This window comes from Tupaia chinensis, unplaced genomic scaffold (assembly GCF_000334495.1).
Source record: "Tupaia chinensis unplaced genomic scaffold, TupChi_1.0 Scaffold000578_2, whole genome shotgun sequence".
NCBI classification, from domain to species: Eukaryota; Metazoa; Chordata; class Mammalia; order Scandentia; family Tupaiidae; genus Tupaia; species Tupaia belangeri.
Genome location: NW_006160094.1, coordinates 4526078 through 4545812, shown reverse-complemented (window position 1 = coordinate 4545812; position 19735 = coordinate 4526078). Strand labels below are relative to the sequence as shown.

Genomic DNA, 19735 nt, shown 5'->3' with positions numbered 1-19735 from the left:
GACATAGCCATTACGCTAATTGCTGGTTCCCAACGCCAGTGTGATTTTTAAGCCACTGGGTCCGGGACTCTATCCACCATGTGGGACCCCAGTGATGAACTGCTACACCATCTGCTGGTCCCATTGTGAAGCTTTTTTATTTATTTTTTAGAAGAGAGTTTTGCTAATAGGGTGTGTATGTTTGCTGGAGAGACAAAAAGTGAAAAATCACTCCCCAGGGGGATGGCCACACTGCAATCCTTTCTGAGACCTCCATTCTCCTCCCAGGGTCGGCATGAATTTTAGGACCCAAGGTCCAAGACTTGAACTGCGGTCAGCTATGTGGGATTCCAGCAACGTTACCATTACACTATCCATTTAGCATGAGAGCAACATGGTCAGCTTTTTGGCTTAGGTTATTTTTATGTCTTTTTTTAAATTTTGGTTATCGGGTGTGTGCGCTCGCCAGACAGAAAAGAGACAGAGACAGAAAGCAAGAAATCCCTCCCCTCCCCCCCCCCCGGGGAGATGGCCACACTGCAATCCCTTCTCCATTCTCCTCTCGAGATCTTGGGCACACATGCACATGCGCCCGGCATGAGTTTTAAGTCACTGGGTCTGGGACTTGAACTGCGGTTGGCTACATGGGAGTCCAGCGACATAGCCATTATGCTAACTGCTGGTCCCTATCTTTATGTCTTTGATTAGGGTAAGATTTTAGATTCTGATATTGAGGTCAAGGAGTTCTGTATTTTGGTCACTGTGTCCTTAGAGCCTAGAATGGTGCCTGGCAACGTAAGTACTCACTAACAATGTTTTAATGAGGCAGCGGAGTTTTACATAGTTACGAGCGCAGGTGTCCACAAGGGTCAGAACCCTGCTGTTACCTTTATATCATAGCTCTGTGACTCAGCTTTCTAATTACCCTAGGACTCCAGTTTCTTCTGTTACCTTTAATCATAGCTGTGATTCAGCTTTGTAATTACCCTAGGACTCCGGTTTCTTATCTAGAAAATGGGGAAGGCAGTGGGACTCACCTGTCAGATCGTTGGGAAGATGAAATGAGATTATGTAATGCACTTAGAATAAATGGGACGTGGCACATAGTAGGCACCACGCAGTCACGGCCGTCACTGCTCATGCTGATGGACCGATCCCGGAGCGTTTGTAGGGCTGCATGAGAAAGGGTTCCGGGCATACTCAGGAATACAGCACAGCTGACCCTTGAACAACGTGAGTGTGAGCTGTACGGGTGCACCTGATTGTTGTCTGCAAATGTACTAGAAAATACAAGCAGTAATGTAAGTGTATTTTTTCTAACTTATGTTTTCTTTTTAAAAGAATTGTTTGTTTAACTTTATTTGTTTGTTTATTTGTTTATTTATTTATTTATTTTAATTTGACCAGAGAGGGACAGAGCAAGAGAACAAGAAAGAAAGAGAGGGAGGGAAAGTGAGAAAGCAAGCTGCCAGGTCCAAGACTCAAACCACGGTCGACCATGTGGGAGTCCAGCACCCTTAACTGCCATGCCACCTGCCAGCCCCTCATGGTTTTCTTAACGTTTTATTTCTCTAGCTTACTTTATTGTACGAGTACAGTATGTGATACATACAACATATAAGACAGGTACTAAACATTTATGTTACTGGGAAGGCTTCTGGTCGACAGTAGGCTGTTAGTATTTGAGTTTTGGGGAGCTGGTTTTCAACTGTGCAGGTCTGTGCCCTGAACACCCAGGCCCCTGTGTTGTTGGAGATCAGCTGTAGTTGGTGAGGATGTACTGAGTAAGGCAGGGAGGGGTTAAAGATCAGTTCCTGATGTAGAGCTCAGGTAGCTCCGTAGGTTCTCCCATCTCTCACCTCCCCGACCCCATCTCACGGAGCGCGATCCCTGCCACCTATTCTGACAGCATGGGATGAGGACAAGGCCAGGAGGTGGCTCCTGTGGTGGGCTGAGGAACGAGGGTGCTGTCAGCAGGCGTGCCCTCTGTATATGTGACTTCGCTGATTCCGTTTCTTTTTCATGAAGCTTACTCCTTGGCGTCTGTTCCTCTTGAGTCCTTTTGTCCTTAGGACCGAAATAGAAGGAGGCTGGGATGTGCAGCTGCCCTCCGCCCTTGTTTCCTTTCCTTTCTTTCTTTCTTTTTTTTTTTAAGCTTCTTTCTTTCCTGAGAGGAAGACACACATGTGTGCACACGTGCACATAGACACTCACCCCTCCTGACAGTCCTGCCACATAGCACTCTCTTCCCCGCCTTCCACCAGGATCGTGGACATACCCACCTGCTGTGTTCAGATCATCCTGGATTCGAACTCCAGGTCTTTCCACATGGCTCCAGAATTGTGCTGTGGTGCCCTACTGCCTGTGCCACCATGGCTGGACCACTTGCCTCCTTTCCTCTTTCTATTATGCATCATCTCTTCCTCCCCCATTGTTTCCCTCCTCACCTTTTTCCTTGTTGTGGGAGGAGATGAGACAAAGGTGGTTTCATCCTGGTTTGACCTTGGCTCTGGACCAGGTGGGTGCTACAGTCCTGGGAAAGAAGGAAACTTTTTTTTAAGGATTATTTATTTAGTTTTATTCATCATCTTTTTTTTTTTTTTTTTTTTTTTTTTTAAACCAAAGAGAGACAGAGAGACAACATGGGAGAAAGCAAGCTGCCATGTCCAGGACTCGAATCACCGTCAACCATGTGGGAGCCCGGTGCTCTAACCACCACGCCACCTGCCGGCCCTGAAAAAGGGAAACTTAGAGAAGGATGTTAAAACATGCCAGAAGGGAACCAGCAGTTAGCGTAATGGCTATGTCGCTGGACTCCCACGTAGTCGACTGCGGTTCGTGTCCCGGACCCGGTGGCTTAAAACTCACGCCGGGCGCGTGTGCGTGCGTGCCCAAGATCCCGAGAGGAGAATGGAGGAGAAGGGATTGCGGCGTGGCCATCCCCCCTGGGGGGTGATTTCTCGCTTTCTGTCTCTATGTCTCTCTCTGTCTGTCTGGCGAGCGCACGCGCCCTACAGTGAAAATTTCTCCAAAAAAAAAAAAAACATGCCAGAAGAATGTTCCCTTGTGCAATTAAATTTAACTTAGAAGGTTTCTCTAGTAATGGTGTTCTTCAGCTGCAATATAGGAACAGGTTCGGAATCTCGCTTGAACCGTGTCTCTGGTCTTGGGAACCTTTGCTTTCTGAGAGCAGCTTCTCTGTGAACTCAGCCGTGCTCCCAAGCTCAGGACTCCACGCCACAGCCCCACTTTTTGTTAGAGTGGGACTTGGCTACACCAAGAATCTGATAAGGAGTTTTAAGCTCTTTGCTGCAAATCTGACATTTCTGTGAAAGGTTTATTTTTTTCACCTTAAAGTTCTTGAGAATTTTGTATTGTACTCCCCAGTTCGTCCTTGTTTGTTTTAATGTAAGTGTAAATTTCCTCCCTAATCTTTTACCAGAATGGACGGTCTAGGAAAGTAAACCCTTTCTTCCAGTGTCTTTTCACATTCCCTCGCATACTGCGTCATTCTCCTTTAAGGAGTGCAGGTCACAGTGATGTGGGGTCAGAACTTCTCGTCCACAGTGTCCTGCATATCTCCCATGACAGGAGCTGCCTTTTCTATGAACCAAGTCCCAGCTGCTTTCACTCAACGTGTTAAATAAGGCTTGAAGACCTTTGAAAATGATAGTGTTCTGCTAAAAGCTTCCCATGTCCTAGAGTTTGTCATGAATGCAAATATTCCACGAAAGGCTTGGTCTGGGTAGTCAGGGAAGATGGTGGCCAGCGTTTGTCGTCCCCTTTCTCCGCCAGGTCTTGCTCTCACCCTTTCATGTGTCGTACTGTCCGTGTAGGGCTTTAGAAACAGGAAGCTGAGCGCGTGGGATTTATGCTGACATTTTTATTGCTTTTGATTAACAGATTTCAACACTAAACTCGCACAATGTCTTTGAAACCAAGAGTAGTAGACTTTGATGAAACATGGAACAAACTTCTAACAACCATCAAAGCTGTCGTCATGTTGGAGTACGTGGAAAGAGCGACGTGGAACGACCGCTTCTCGTATCCTTTCAGGGGCAGCGTGGTACATGTCCGAAGTGCATAAAACTGCTTGAAGGTGGAAACGGGACTAAGCTTCTAGAAACCGAGGAACTGCCCTGTGTGACTGTTTTGAAATATGTTGCTATTTAAATTTCCGAGTTGATTACTTCTTATGCAATCACTGCATGTTAACCTTTCATTCAGCAGACCCTTACTGAGCACTGTCAGGCAGCGTTTTTGACTCTGGGAATACAGCTGTGAACAAAACAGACTCCTTTCCTTCCATAATAGTAAGAGAAGCGGACAGTAAACAGGGAGAAGGAAGAACTCTTACGTCAGCGCTTAGCGTTCATAGGCAGTGGTCAGTGTATGGAGAAGGTAAAGCGGATGGAGGTCACGGGAGGACGTGCAGTACGTGTGTACGTTCAGCTCAGCTCTTCAGCTAGGTGGTCAGGGCTGGCCGTCCCGAGGACGGTGACTGCAGCAGAGATCCATGCAGAGATGCACTGAGGGAGCAAGCCGTGCGGATTCCTGGCAGAAGAGGCTGAACAGTGAGTTCGAGTTCTAGGGCTCTGAGATGGAAACTTTTTTTTTTTTCAAAGAATTATTTATTTAATTTTTGTTTATTTTCCTTTTTCAGTCTGGCCAGAGAGAGCGAGAAGGAGAGTGAGAAAGCAAGATGCCAGGCCTGGGACTTGAACTGTGTTTGGCCATGTGGGAGTCCAGCGCCTTAACCTCCATGCCACCTGCTGGCCTCTGGAAACATGTTTTTTAATTGGATCAATGATCTACATTCATGAGTTGGGAGTTTTATGTAAAAATGTGAATTTGTGGCTTCTCCAGGACTCTGAAACCTGGGTCCTGCCATCCTGTGGGACAGTAGTCTGCTGGACCTAGCCAGGTTGTCCTTGCTGCGTGGAGCACACATACTATAGAAAAGTTCTGACTGTGTAGGGCAGCGATTGAGTGCTGCCTCAGTGCCTAGCTCAGTCGTTAATATTAAGCTAAGTGCTGATGCAAGAACAGTGCAGTTGTTTTAGACCAGTGGGAGCGTGAGGTTGACATCTGACCTTCAGATAGCGTATGTAGGAAACTGCGGGGCCTTAAAAACTTTAAAGAAGATGGAAAGAGCTGCCCACAATCGTACTACAGCATATATGTTAGTGTTTAATCTTTTAGAAAAGTTGGTAAGAATTACATGTACAGGTGGACAAATAACGATTACGCAAACACTTGCATAACTGCACAGGTCAGGAATAGAACGTGGGCAGCATTCGCCAGCTCCCCCGAGCCCTGTGCCTCCCAGCTCACAAGCCTGCCGCTGTCCCGAGGGGACCTGCTGTCCCGACTGCTGTGCCTGCCACTTCCTCGACTTTGCAGATTGTGTGTGTACAGCCTAAGCAGTACAGGGTACTTCTGTGCTTTTTGAACTTTTTGCTCTCCTTGGTGAGAATAAGCCAGACATACAAGAGAGGTATTTTTAACAAGGTTGTGCTTAATCACGATCCTCCTGCCCCAGCCTCCCACTGCAGCTGTGCCTCGTGTGTCCAGGCTGGCTCCGGAACCAAACCCAGCCCTTTCATGTGGCTTCCAGTGCTAGTGCTATCAGTGCTGCTGGGGTAGGGCTTGTTTTTGTAACCTTATATAAGTGGAATCATGCTATTTGCATTATTTGTGTTGGGCCAGCAGATGGCGAAGTGGTTACGTCACTAGACTCCCACATGGCTGACTGAGGTTGAAACTCATGTTGGGCATGTGTGTGTGCGTGCGTGTGTGCCCAAGATTGTGGGAGAAGGGATTGTGGTGTTGCCCTCCCCCCACAATCCCTTGTGGGGTGGTTTCTCACTTTTCCTCTCACTGTCTCTGTTTCTCTCTCTTTTCCTATCAAGTACACATGCCCTAAAGGCAAAAAAAAACTCTAAAGAGAAAAAAATGCAGTTTGTGTCAGATTAACAAAAAAATGAATTCTTTTTTTTTCCTTTCTTTCTTTTTTTTTGGAGAGGTTTTGGCTATAGGGTGCGTGCACTCGCCAGAAAGACAAAGACAGAGAGATAGAAAGCGAGAAATCATCCCCCAGGGGGTATGGCCATGCCACAATCCCTCCTCCTCCATTCTCCTCTTGGGATCTTGGGCACGCATGCACACACGCCCGGCGTGAGTTTAAGCCGCGGGGTCCGGGATGCAACTGCGGTCGACTACATGGGAGTCCAGCGACATAGCCATTACACCAACTGCTGGTCCCCGACAATGAATTATTTATTTAATTTTATTTTTCAAAGAAATATTTATTTATTTATTTAAATTTGACCAGAGAGGGACAGAGAGAGAGAGAGAGAGAGAGAGAGAGAGAGAAAGAGAAGGCAGGCTGCCAGGTCTGGGACTCGAACTGTGATCAGCCATGTTGGAGTCCAGTGCCCTTAGCCACTATGCCACCTGCTGGCCCATATTTTTATTTTCTCATTTGCTACAGGGCACATGCACTCATCAGAGAGAGACTGGGATCAGAGATGTCAGAAAGTAAGCTGCTAGGTCTAGGACCCAAACCACAGTTGGCCGTGTCAGAGTCCAACTACCTAACCACCCCACTAGCTGCTGGCCCTGTTCTTTTAATTGATAAAGGGTATGTGTGCTTAGCAGAGAGAGAGAAAGAGAGAGAGAGAGAGAGAATCCTCTGGTGTTTTGTGGTCACACCATTGTCTTTTCTCTGTCTCTGCATCCTGTTAGGATTTGAGGAATGCACACACATACATATCTGGTATATTTTTCAAGCTGCTGGAGCCGATATCTGACCCACTATTGGCCATGTGGGGTCTCAGTCAGCTGCTAGACTGTGGCGTCTGTCTCAGAAAATTTACCGCACATGGCCCCTGAACCTCGGGCCTCCAGACCCTGAGCTCAGTAAACCTCTACGTTCTTCAGTTACTCAGACCCAGGTAGCTTACGCTATAAGCAGTGGAATGGACTGAAATTATAACACTTCTTTTCTCTAGTTTACATCATTGAAAGAATAATACATACATACACATACAGTATATGTATCGGTCAAGTCTTTTTGTTGTCAATAATGCTTCCAGTCAGCAGTCAGCTGCTAACAGTTAAGTCTTTGAGGAGTCAGCGTAACATGTGGCTTTTCAGCTGGGGGCTTTGTGTACCAACCTTTGCGTTGTCCAGTGGCCAACTGTCATGGAAAATACCAGTATTTCTTACTAATTTGTGATGAATGAGCATATGTAGGGTGGCCTAAAGACATACCCGTTTATTGTCTCTCAGTTCTGTAGGTCAGAAGTCACTGGTGTGACTGAATTTTATGTTTTATATTTATGATCTCATAAGGCTAAATCCGGGAGCTGGCTGGTTACATTTTCCTCTGGAGCAAGGGGTCCTCTTCTAAGCACACCTTATTAATTGGTAGAGTTCAGTTACTTGCAGTGCCAGGGTGGAGGTTCCCTTTTCCTTGTGAGTCGCTCTCTGTGAATGTGGTCATTTTGCATTCTTGTGTGTGGCCCCTTCATCCTCAAAGCCAGCGGGTTACCAGCTCTTTCAGTGCTTTGACTGTGACTTTCCTTCTGTAGCTAGCCATGTTGGGGGTTAGGGTGGGGAGGGGGGCCTGTTTTTAAAGGGCTCCTGTGATTAGGATTATACCCACCTGAAAATCCAGGACAGTCTCCCCATTTTAAGGTCAACGGATTGGTCATTGTAACGTCAGCTGCCAAGTCCCTTTTGCCATGTGAAGCAACAAATCCATGGGTGCGATATCTGTTAACAGCCCAGGTATTAGGATGGGAAGTCTGGGGAGGCCACCGTCAGGTTCTGTCTACCACAGGTAATAATGGTACGTCACGGCAAAAGCTTTATCACAGCAGCGGTGCCGTCTCCACGTGGTGTGGAATTTATCCTGGAAGTTTGTCAGGTGTTTCCTAGTGATAAGATAGAGGCCAGGTGTTGATCTCCATTTTCTCATTGTTACTCTCTGCTGAGTTCTTTGGTTATTTTGGTTTGGTTTACTCATGGTTTTGTGCCTTTCAGTAGCTTAGGTCCAAGCAGTGTAACATAGGTGTTCCCCCTTGAGGACAAGTAGGCTAGATGGCTATTAATTTAAATGGCCCGTAGCATAAATGGCTATTAATATGTCCAAAGTGATTACACTAGGAGAGATTTAGGTTGTCTTCCCTGAATGCATTTCTCCTAAATGGGAAAATGAGTTGATCCTGCCATGTTTTTAGATTTATTTATTTATTCCCATGAGTGGGAGAAAGACAAAGAGATAGTATCCAGAGAGGGTTCCAGTGCTACAGTTTACCCCAGCCCTGGCTATCCCAGACAGTGGGCATATGTGCCCCCAGCATGTCTAGGCAGGTCATAGGACTAGAACTAGTAGCCTTCCCATGTGGGCCTGCCTTGTGTAGTGTTAAATTTTGCTGTTGAGCCATTTCCTGTGCAAGTCCTTTCCTTCTTCTTCTTCTTTTTTTTTTTTTTAAATAATTATTTATTTTTACTTTTTCTTCTTCAGTTTGATCAGAGAGAGAGAGAGAGAACGTGTGAGAAAGCAAGATGCCAAGTCTGGGACTTGAACTGCAATCAACCATATGGGAGTCCAGTGCTCTAACCACCATGCCATCTGCCAGCCCTCTGTCTTTTTTAATGTTTTTAAAAATGCTGATGTCCAGTTTGTTTTCCTTTGGGGTTTTTGACATTATATCAATGAAACTGTTGCCACATCTGATGTCCTTAAGCTTTATCCAGTATGCTCAGCTTTAGGGTGGGCCAGAAATCAAATCTGAGCCTCCAGGTGGCCTCAGCCTGCATGGTAGCAGCATCTACCAGTGTACGCTCTGCAGCAGGGGCTGTACTCTTTAGTTTTTTTTTCTTCCCTTCTCTCTTTTTTTGATTGTCGGAGGGCCTGCGTGTCCAGAAACAGGGATCTTCATGTTAGTTGAACCTCTTGGCCAGAGCACCTACACTTTGCATGCCATCACTCTTGCTTAGATTGTACAGATTGGGAAAGACTTCAGTGCTGTGTGTTGGAGGATATGTCAGATGAGTCATTTTCGTTATGGTTTTGTTTCGCAGAATTGTTTAGAAATAGCTACCTTCTGGGATAGTTCTTAGCTCTTTTTTTGGGGGGGTGCGATTTTTGCTTTAGGGTGCATGTGCTTGCCAGAGAGATAGAAAGTGAGAAATCACTCCCCAGGGGAGATGGCCACACTGAAATCCCTTCTCCTCCATTCTCCTCTTGGGATTTTAGGCATGCACACACATGCACCTGGCATGAGTTTTAAGCTGCTGGGTCTGGGCCTCACTGCGGTTAACTACCGTGTGGGAGTTCAGCGACATAACCATTATGCCATCTTCTGGTCCCTTGTAGTTCTTTATTAATATTATTGCTAATGTTTATTCTTATATAAACCTTATTTTGTAGGTTTCTGAACTTGCTTTCTCAGAAACCTGCTCTGGATTTTAACCTATCTGAGAGGAATCACTTTCCTCAAAACGCCTTCAGATAATTCTCAGTAAATGTTTGCTGAATGAATGAATAAATGAATTATTTAGTACTTAAAAGCATGGTTATATAGTTTACCTTGATGTATTACCTTAATATATAGGCATGGTTGTATATTTTACCTGTTTTATGAAATAGTAAGTATAAGACTAAGTCATGAAAAATGAAATATGCTTTTGCCCTTTTCTTTCTTTCTTTTAGGTTTTTGCCATCGTGTGTATGTACTGGCTGGAGAGAGACAGAGACAGAGAGAGGGAAAGTTAAAAATCACCCCCTGGAGGGACGGCCATGCTTCAATTCCTTCTCCTCCATTCTTGGGATTTGGGGCACATATGCACAGGTACCTGGCATGATTTTCAAGCTGCCAGGTCCGGGACTTGAACCCTGGTGGGCCAAGTGGGATCCAGCACCTGAACTACCATGCCGTCTGCTGGCCCCAATACTTTTTAAGTTTTTAATGCCAGACTTGACTTAAACATCACTATGCTTTAAAATGATGTCTCCAGTGAATATGAAAACCTTAATAATTTACCTAGAGATATCTATGCTTTATGTGTGGCCTATCCTGAACCCCTTGGAGAAAGACTTTATACAGAAACTAAGATTTTTTTGGAAAATCACGTTCGGCATTTGCACAAGGTAAGGAATGATAAATACGTGGTCTAAATGTGTGTGGAAGGATGTAGTTACTTGACTGGCTCACCATTTTCCAGTGTAGAACTTACATCAGGTCAGGTTATTTGTTTTGTTTCTTAAACAGCATTTTTCTCACTATATTTTTAAGGTCTGTGCATGCAGTAGTATATATTTAGGTTCTGCAGAGGAGATCAGTGTACTCGTTCAAGATCATTTAACTAGCAAGTGAAAGAGCAGGGTCTACCCAAGGTTTGTTCATTTCTGTACAACTAGATTTTCCGTTACTTTTGCTTCTCATCCTTTTGCAAATCTCTTCATTTAATTTTTTTTTCTATTAGCTGTCTTTTCATATCCTATATAAAGTCTTCCAGAAACCTAAAATTAAAAAGGGAAATGGTAAACTAAAAAACATAGTAGACCATCTCTGTGGCCTCTAACTGCGAGCATCACAGACTTGACCAGTGTGTAAGCGCATTTTGCAGTGTTTTGCTATAGTTGGCATTTGGGACTTATTTTAGACTGCTTACCAGGAACTAGACGAGATCATGTACTGCCTGGGCCCGAATCTGGACTCTGCCTTTTACTAGGTATTGTGACCGGTGGGCAGCTCTCACCGTAGCCACATTATGGACTGACCTTGAACTTTCTTTATCTGTCAAAACACAATCTGTTCAAAGTGTCTAACCCTGCACATGGCCAGAAGCAGATACTTTTTTGAAAGTTAACAACTCCTAAGTAGGGCAGTTGACAGTTGATAGAAAACATTTAAAGGAAATGCTCTACTATTTATATGTAATGTACATTTTAGTATTCTAGTGTGTGCACTTAGGAGCTCACGAAAGCAGTTTTTGATAGCAGGTATTTGAAAGTAATCTTAAATGCTACTGGTAAAAGTTCTGCTGCTGTAAGCTAGTGAGCTTTGGTTATGCCATTCTTGCTGTGTAAGACATGTTTTGCAATCTTATGTTTTAGATTAGGTTGTGTGATATTTTTTTCCTTTCAGTCCCCCCCCCCCATTGGGTATAGGAGAGATGGAGAGAAGGAAAGTGAGAAATCACCCGCTAGTGGGGATAGCCATGCCACAATTCCTTTTTCCTCCATTCTCCTCTTGGGTTTTTGGTCATGTGCCTGCTGTGTTTTTCAAGCAGCTTGGTCCAGCACTTGAACCAAGAGTCTGCCATGTGAGATCCAGCACCTAAGCCACCACGACACCTGCTGATTCTTTTATTAGATTTTTGCTGTTGGGTGTGTAGACTTGCTGAGAGAGAGATGGAGACACAGAGAAAGTGCGAATCACCCCCTTCCCACCCGCAATGGGGATGGCTGCACTGCACTCCCTTCTCTTCCATTTTTCTCACTGTAGTTTGGGCATGCATACACACGTGCCTGGCATGTTTTTATGCTACCACATCCATGACTCAAACTTCAGAGTCTGACATGTGGGATCCAGTGCCTTAACCACCACACCACCTCCTGGCCCAGGTTGTGTGAATTTTTTATTTAAAAAAAAACCAAAAACTTAATTTTGAAATAATTTCATACTTACACAAAAGTTACAAAAATAGGGAATTCTCTTAAACTTTTCAGCTAGCTTCTTAATGTTAACATCTTCCGTTGGTATAGTTATTAAAACCAAGGAATTATTAATAGCATTGGCGTAAGTGGATAATTTAAAAATGGTTTCATGGAGCAGTTTTATTAAAGTTTACAGTACTTAAATAATTGTACACCATATGTTCTCTTAGGTCCTGTGACAGAAAACAAGTTGGGTGTTGTGTCTATGACCAAGTAAATTCATTACTTGGCCAACAGAATCGAAGTAGTTTTACCTGTGAGGACAAAATTTGATGTGACTGGAAAGGGAACTTTTTATTACTGGAATGTTTCATTATCTTTGTGGGTAATTTACAACATTAGCAAAGGGAAGAAAATAAGCCATCACCCATAACATACCTCCAGAATTAACCACGGTATATCCATATTGAAATATATCTGTTTTTGGTATATCTTAATATACATTTAATTTGATATATCTCTTTTGCTGTTTGCTGTTTATAGACTTCTACTTTTTATTAAATGAAGTCATATTATTCACTTATAATTTTTTGTTTTTAAATAGACTTTTGTAATCCTGACAATGATTTGTAAAATTTTTCATGCAGGAAGATGCTATGATTTGTTCAAATATTACTCTCATGTTGGGCATGTAGATTGTTTTTAGTTTGTAGAATTTGTTATTATAAGTAATACTTCAGTGAGAATATCCTTGTAGCTAAATTAGTGTTGTATTAGCAACTTTTATATAGGATAAGTTCCTAGATGTAGAATTACTGGGTCATATACACATTTTTTAATTGTATTTTTTCCTTTTTGTTTTTGATGTTTTTAAATTCCTTTCCTTTTCTTTTAAATTATTTATTTATTATCATTATTTTAAAATTTTGACCAGAGAGTGACAGAGAGAGAGAGCAAGCTGCTAGGTCTAGGACTTGAACCATGGTCAGCCATGTGGGAGTCTGACACCTTTAACCACCATGCTACCCGTTGGCCCCTCCTTTTTTAATTAAAAAAAGTCATATACTTATTTATTTATTTAATTCCATTTGTTATTATTATTTTCTTAATTTGACCAGAGAGAGAGAGAAGGGGAAAATGAGAAAACAAGCCGCCAGGTCTGGGACTTGAACCGTGGTTGACCTTGTGGGAATCCAGCGCCTTTAACCACCAGGCCACCTCCCAGACCCTCCTTTTTCTTTTTTTAATTACATATTTTGATTTGTTCTCTGGATTTATGTTATATCTAACCAGAAGCAGCAGTTCACCAGGGTTCCCTGTTCCCTAGCATTATTAAAAGTCATTGCTATAGAGTGTGTACTCACTTGAAACAGATAGAGACAGAGAGAGGGAGAGAGGGAAAGTGAGAAAGCACCCCTGAGGGGGCGGGGGACCAGCCCACAGCAATCCCTTCTTCACTGTCCTCGGGGATTCTGGGCACACGACCTTGCAGTTGGCCAGTTGGCCATGTCCTTAACCTCCACACCACCAGCTGGCCCAAGTCATTGCTGTTTTTAATTAGTTTAGCAGTTTGATAGACAGAAAGTGATACTTACAGGTTGTTTTATTGTTTAACACCTTCATTGTTTAAATCCCAAGTTTAAAAGCATAGCATTTCATCAGTTTTCTGATTAGATGAACCGTGAGGGCATGACTTGCCCTTGGTCCTGTGGATAGTTAATAAAAGAATGGAGAGAACCTATGTTTCCCCAGAAAGATTTTTACTGTAGCATGCATGCACTTGCCAGATAGAGAGACAGAAAGGGAGAAATCACCTCCAATTCCCCCCCCCCCCCCCGGGGGAGCGCCCCCCCCCCCCCCCCCCCCCCGGTGGGATGGCCACGCTATAATCCCTTCTCCTCCATTCTCCTCTCAGGATCTTAGGCAGGCATGCACCTGTGCCCTACATGAGGTTTTTTTGGCTGCTGGGTTCAGGATTCGAACCACAGTCAACTATGTGGGAGTCCAGCAATGTAACCATTATGCCATCTGCTGGTCCTGAAAACCTAGGAACTTTTAAACATCAGTTCAGTGTATTTTTTCTTTTTCTTTTTCAGTTTTTGCCATAGGGCACATGTGTTTACCGAGAGTGGCAATGAGAGGGAAAGTGAGAAATCACTCCTGGGGGATGGCCAGGCCACGATCCCTTGTTCTCCATTCCTCTCCTGGGTTTTGGGCGCGTGTGCATGCCCTGGCATTATTCTCAAGCCTCCAGGTCTGGACCTCAAATGGTGATTGGCCATGTGGGAGTCCAGTGCCTTAACCACCATGCCACATATTGGTCCCAGTCTAGCCTATTTTTATTGTTAGTCTAGGTTTCCTTTTAAAATATTTTTACAAACCATACCTGTGATTTTTAGCTTGACTTTTATTATTATTTTTTTAATCATAGCTTTCTATTTTTTCAAAGAATTTTATATTTATTTAATTTTATTTATTATTATTTTTTCAAATTTGTGCTCATCAGAGAGAGAGAGACAAAGAGAGAAAGAGAGAAAAGGCAGGAAAGCAAGCCGCTAGATCCAGAACTTGAACCACAGCTGGCCCTGTGTGAGTCCAGTGCCTTAACTGCGTGCCACCTCCTGGGCCCAATCATAGCTTTCAAGTAAATATAAACAGCTTTTTTTTTTGGGGGGGGGAGGTTTTCGCTATAGGGCGCGTGCGCTCGCCAGATAAAGAGAGACATAGAGACAGAAAGTGAGAAATCACCCCTCCAGGGGGGATGGTCACGCCGCAATCCCTTCTCCTCCATTCTCCTCTCGGAATCTTGGGCACGCACGCACACGTGCCTGACGTGAGTTTTAAGCCACCGGGTCTGGGACGCGAACCGCAGTTGACTACGTGGGAGTCCAGCGACATAGCCATTACGCTAACTGCTGGTTCCCTAAACAGCTTATTTTAATAAATGTGGAAAAGATCTCAATTTCACTAAAGCGAATTCTTTAAGTTGCAGTATGATGTACTTACATAACCAGGAGACCTTGCGGAAACACACAGATACAAGACAATGGAATTCTGCTCTGTTTTAAACTGATCTTACTGTTCTGTCTCAAAGACAGAATCAAGCCATAACATTTATTCCTTTTATCTCGGGGAATGAAACAATTGATACTCTATCTTAGATATTTCACGTTCATATGTAAGACTCACATTTTTACCCAGTTATTTTGTTTTTACTAAAGGTAGTTTAATATGTGATTTGTAATTGTAATTTGTAATGCTTGAATTGTCAGGTGTTGTAGAACGTTCATTAGTTATTAGCATTTCATAGTTGGCAGTGAAGATGATAGCACTTTCCGAGTAAAAGTGTCCCTCCTCTTATCCAGAGAGTCCTGGAGTCTGAAGAACAAGTGCTTGTGATGTACCACGGGTGCTGGGAGGAGTACAGTAAGGGTGCAGACTACATGGACTGCCTGTATAGGTGAGTGCTCCGGGGGGCTCCGCAGGCCTGCCTGTATAGGTGGGTGTTCTTGGGCTCCGCAGGCCTGGCTGCATAGATGGGTGCTCCGGGGGGCTCTGCAGGCCTGCCTGCATAGATGGGTACTCTCAGGCTCCTCAGGCCTGCCTGTATAGGTGGGTGCTCCGGGGGTCTCCGCTGGCCTGCCTGTATAGGTGGGTGCTCTGGGGCTCCACAGCCCTACCTGTATAGGTGGGTGCTCTGGGGGGCTCCGCAGGCCTGCCTGCATAGGTGGGTGCTCTGGGGCCCCACAGGCCAGTGCGTCATCACCTCCAGCCAGTGACTGTCTTCCTACTGAGATGTGCAGAACTAGAGCACTCTCTTCTCCAGGAGTGTGGCAGGTGGTTGGGTGCCGGGAGCCAGGCAGGATCTGCGAGGAGCAAGACTATGTGTGTGTGTGACTGTTACTGCAAGTCGGCCAGACCTGTTGCACCTGCTAAATCTCTACAGCCATCAGTGTGAAAATTCAGCTGAGATGAACTTTTGTGGGGGAAATCTAGGCCCATGTCCCTGTATGTGTTCTTACAGGACTCTTGTGTTCAGGATTTTATGCTTCATGAAAATATCATTATTTAAAGTTCTCTTGAAGTTCTCCTACCCTGTCCTCTGGGCATATGGAGATGCTTTCAGCTTCCTAATGCCCCTTGGGCTCTCGCATCTTCCTCCCTTTCCTCACCTCACGCCGTCCCACCTGTCTGTATCCTTCCTCTTTGTCTGGATGACTAGCTCTGACATATTGCTCTGACAGCCCCCTCTCTCATCTCCTCCTCCCCACTCTGCCCAGTCTCCTGCTTAGGTCCCTAGTGTCACCGGCTGCTCCTGTGCCTTCCTGTGGCTCCGTGCTCACCTCTCTAGCCCTTCACAGAGACGATGGGAATAGTACTCGGGTGCCTGACGCACTCGTTTGCTGGAAGAGCAGGTACATAAGGGATAGCGGCTGCAGGGCCTGCGCCTTGCACCCTCGAGTCCAGGGTCCTCTGTTGAAATGGTTTTGCGCTGCGCCTTGTGGGTCTCACTGGGGAGAAGAGAGGCCTTGAGGTGGGTCTCAGCGTCGTCTGCACAGGCACACCCAGTGGAGCACAGCGTGGACGGGCCAGGGCGGAGTCCTCTTGGCCCGAGTGGCCTCCTCGCCTCATCGGCTCTTCTTCTTTGAGATCTTCACAAGAGAACTAGATCTTACCCACTAAGTCACCTGAATTAGGGATGGGGGCTTACTTCTCAGTGGCCGGTGGCTTTTATTTCTATTCAGGAGCAAACTGAAAAAGCCAGAAACCAGCCACTGCTGCAAGCACAGCTCTAAAGTGGCTTTGGATTTTGTGAAGCCGTGTTTACTGTACAGTAGACATCTGGACTTTTTATTTATTTTTAAAAATATGCTTAGGTGACAATTATGCTTAAGAGTTCCCTGCTAATGTGCGGGGTAGAGTTGGGAGAATTTTTTTTTTTCCTTAAAGAGATTTTTGCTTTTGTGCTTGCTGGAGAAGGAGGGAGGGAGGGAGGGAGAGAGAGACAGACAGACAGACAGAACACAAGAAATCACCCCCCAGAGTGGATGACCACACCACAATCCCCTCCCCTCCATTCTCCTCTTGGGATTTTGGGCACACACGCACATGAACCCAGTGTGAGTTTGAAGCCACCAGGTCTGGACTCCAACGGCAGTCGGGCCTCGTGGGAGTTCAGTGACGTAACCATTATGCCGTTTGCTGGTCCTGAGTTGGGAGAATTCTGATGCTTGCTCGTCCCCCTGGCCATTGTTGGGTCAAGTGGACCTTTGTGTACAGAGGACAGGAGTCTTGGCCTGAGCATCGTGCGGTCGGAGCCTTAGCTTAGCTGGTGTGGTACAATGAAGATGCAAGTGTGTGTATCTTTCTTCGTTTTCTGTGACATAACTCATCTGGCTCTGCTGCGTTTCTGTGTGTGCAAATCAATCAATACGGTATTATTTAAATTAGTGCTATTCAATTGGTGCTGTCTGGGAGTGTTAGGTAAATAGCGCAATATATGTAATACTCACGTGAGTGCTCATGTGTGTATAAAACCATTTGGGTAGTTGGTGATTCCAGTTTTAGAGCTTTAGAAACTAAAGGTCACAGTAAGGTTAGTCACTTTGCTCAGGGTCCCTTAGCTAAGGAATCACAAAGGCATAATGAAATCCCAAATCAGGCTGATTATTTAAAAAGCTATCCACTTATCTAGAATAGCTTTATTCTATGTGATCTGATTCTAGATACACACTGTTAGTCACAAATTGTTTCTGTTCTCATCCTTTTTCCTACACTACCCATTCTCTCTAGGATGATCACAGCCACTGTTGATTTTAGCTACACCCGGTATGTTGAAAGCCACCAAAATATGTTTATCTCAGATGGCCCAAGTCTCAGAGGAGCTTCTTTTTTTCCTTTTCTTTTTAGAGAGATTTTTGCTATACGGTGCATGTGCTTGCCAGAGAGAGATAGAGACAGAGACAAGTGATAAACCACCCCTGCCTCCCAATGTGGGTTGGCCATGCTGCAATCCCCTCTTTCCTCTCGGGATTTGGGCATGCACACACACGCATCCAACATGAGTTTTAAGCTAGTGGGTCTGGGACTCGAACTGTGGTCAGCCATGTGGGAGTTCAGTGACCTCACTGTTACTCCATCTGCTGGTCCCTTAGAGGATTTTCTTTAGCAAGCTGTCTCTACCTCAGGATGTTTCATAGATACATTGTACTACTGCAGACTCTCAAAACTAAGCTTGTTACCTTTTTATAAATATTTTAAAAGAATTATTTATTTTAAATTTTTTTGGTTGAGAGGTTTTCGCTATAGGGCACGTGTGCTCGCCAGACAGACAGAGAGAGACATAGAGACAAAAAGCGAGAAATCACCCCCCCCCAGGGGGGATGGTCATGCCGCAATCCTTTCTCCTCCATTCTCCTCTTGGGATCTTGGGCACGCATGCACACGTGCCCGGCGTGAGTTCTAAGCCACTGGGTCCGGGACGCAAACTGCGGTCGACTACTTGGGAATCCAGCGACATAGCCATTACGCCAACTGCTGGTTCCCCCTTATTTTTAATTTTTTGGTCATTATCCTTATTATTACTATTTTTCAAGTATTATTTTTCATTTAATTTTATTCATCATCATTTTTAAAATTTGACCAAAGAGAGAAAGTGAGAAAGCAAACCTCCCAGTCCAGGACTCAAACTGTGATCTGCCATGTGGGAGTCCAGCACCTTAACCTCTATGCCATCTGCCGGTCCCCCTATTATTAGTATTTTTAATTTGACCAGAGAGTGACAGAGACAGAGATAAAGTGAGAAAGCAAGCTTCCAGGTCTGGGATTCGAATTACAGTTGGCCATTGGGGAGTCCCGCTTGTTAATGTTTTTATAAAAACAGGCCAGGGTATCAGTATGTTACTTTGGTTGGCCTCAAACTTGGAGTCCTCCTGTTTCAGCCTCCACATAGCTGGCACTACACGTATGTACCACAGTGCCAGTCTTGAGCTTGTTTATTTTTTATACACATAATTGTCCCCAGTAGTGACTAATTTGTTTTTAGATTGAAAAATGTTTCCTTTTCCTCTTTTTTTTTAAATTTATTTTTGCTGTAGGGTGCTTGCACTCACTGGAAAGAGACAGAGGGGAAGTGAGAAGGCATCCTTTGGGGAGTAGTCATGCAGCACTCACTATCTTCTCCTCCACCTCTCCTTTTAGGATTTTGGACGTGCGCGCGTGCACACACACACCTGACATGGTTTTCTAGCTGCTGGGTCTGGGACTTAAACTGTGTAGTCGGCTATGTGGGATCCAGCCCCCTTAACCATCATGCCACCAGCTCGCCAGTTTTAACTAATGGCCGTGCCGTGCACCTAGGCATTAATCAGAAGTCAGAAGTCTCAGTGATTCTTAGATTTATCCTTTGGAAATAACCAACTCTGTAGAAATAATAATTAACACACTTTCTTTCTTTTTCTCTTTATTTCTTTTTCTTTTCTTTTTTTTTAATTTTTAGGTTTTTGTGATAGGGCACATGCCCTTACTCACCAGAGAGATAGAGACAGACAGTGAGAGGGAAAGTGAGAAATCATTCCCAGAGGGGATGGCCACACCAAAGTCCCTTCTCCATTTCGGATAGGGTGCTGGACTCCCACATGGTTAACCACAGTTCGAGTCCTAGACCTGGTGGCTTTCTTTCTTTCTGTCTGTCTGTCTGTCTGTCTGTCTCACTGTTGTGAATGAATATGCCCTATAGCAAATTCAAAAATGATAATAAATTAAATAAATAGTTCAGTTAATATATTTAAAGGAAACAAAAAACAATTTTTAGGTTGATGATTAGAAAGAAAAGTCTTTGTTTTGGGAAAAGATCAACAAAAAAAGTGTACTTTAACAAAGATAAAGAGACAGAGTATGTTCACAAAGATACTGTGCCAGGGACAGGAGGTAGAAAGAGTCCTGTTACCAGTGGGCCAAAGTGGTCTGTTAAATCTGCTAGCATTTGTGGGTGTGACCCCCCCCAGGAAAGGATTTTGGAAATAGGAAAAAGCAGTCAGACTTTTGTCCTTGCTTCCAATACCACCCCCACCCCGACCCCCC

At 44.6% G+C, this 19735-nt stretch overlaps 1 protein-coding gene across 3 annotated transcripts in view; it reads left to right on the top strand.

Annotated features, from left to right (window-relative positions):
- CUL2 (cullin 2) overlaps positions 1-19735 on the top strand; it is a 124465-nt gene that overhangs the window by 10327 nt on the left and 94403 nt on the right. For 2 of the 3 annotated variants that reach the window (XM_006158316.3, XM_006158315.3), the window contains 3 exons: positions 3883-4023; positions 10039-10141; positions 15019-15113. In XM_006158316.3, the coding sequence (XP_006158378.1) occupies positions 3905-4023; positions 10039-10141; positions 15019-15113 (317 nt within the window). In that variant the 5' untranslated portion in view covers positions 3883-3904. Of the gene's footprint in view, positions 1-3882; positions 4024-10038; positions 10142-15018; positions 15114-19735 lie in introns of those variants that run through there. The other variant, XM_027775628.1, reaches the window with a different exon arrangement.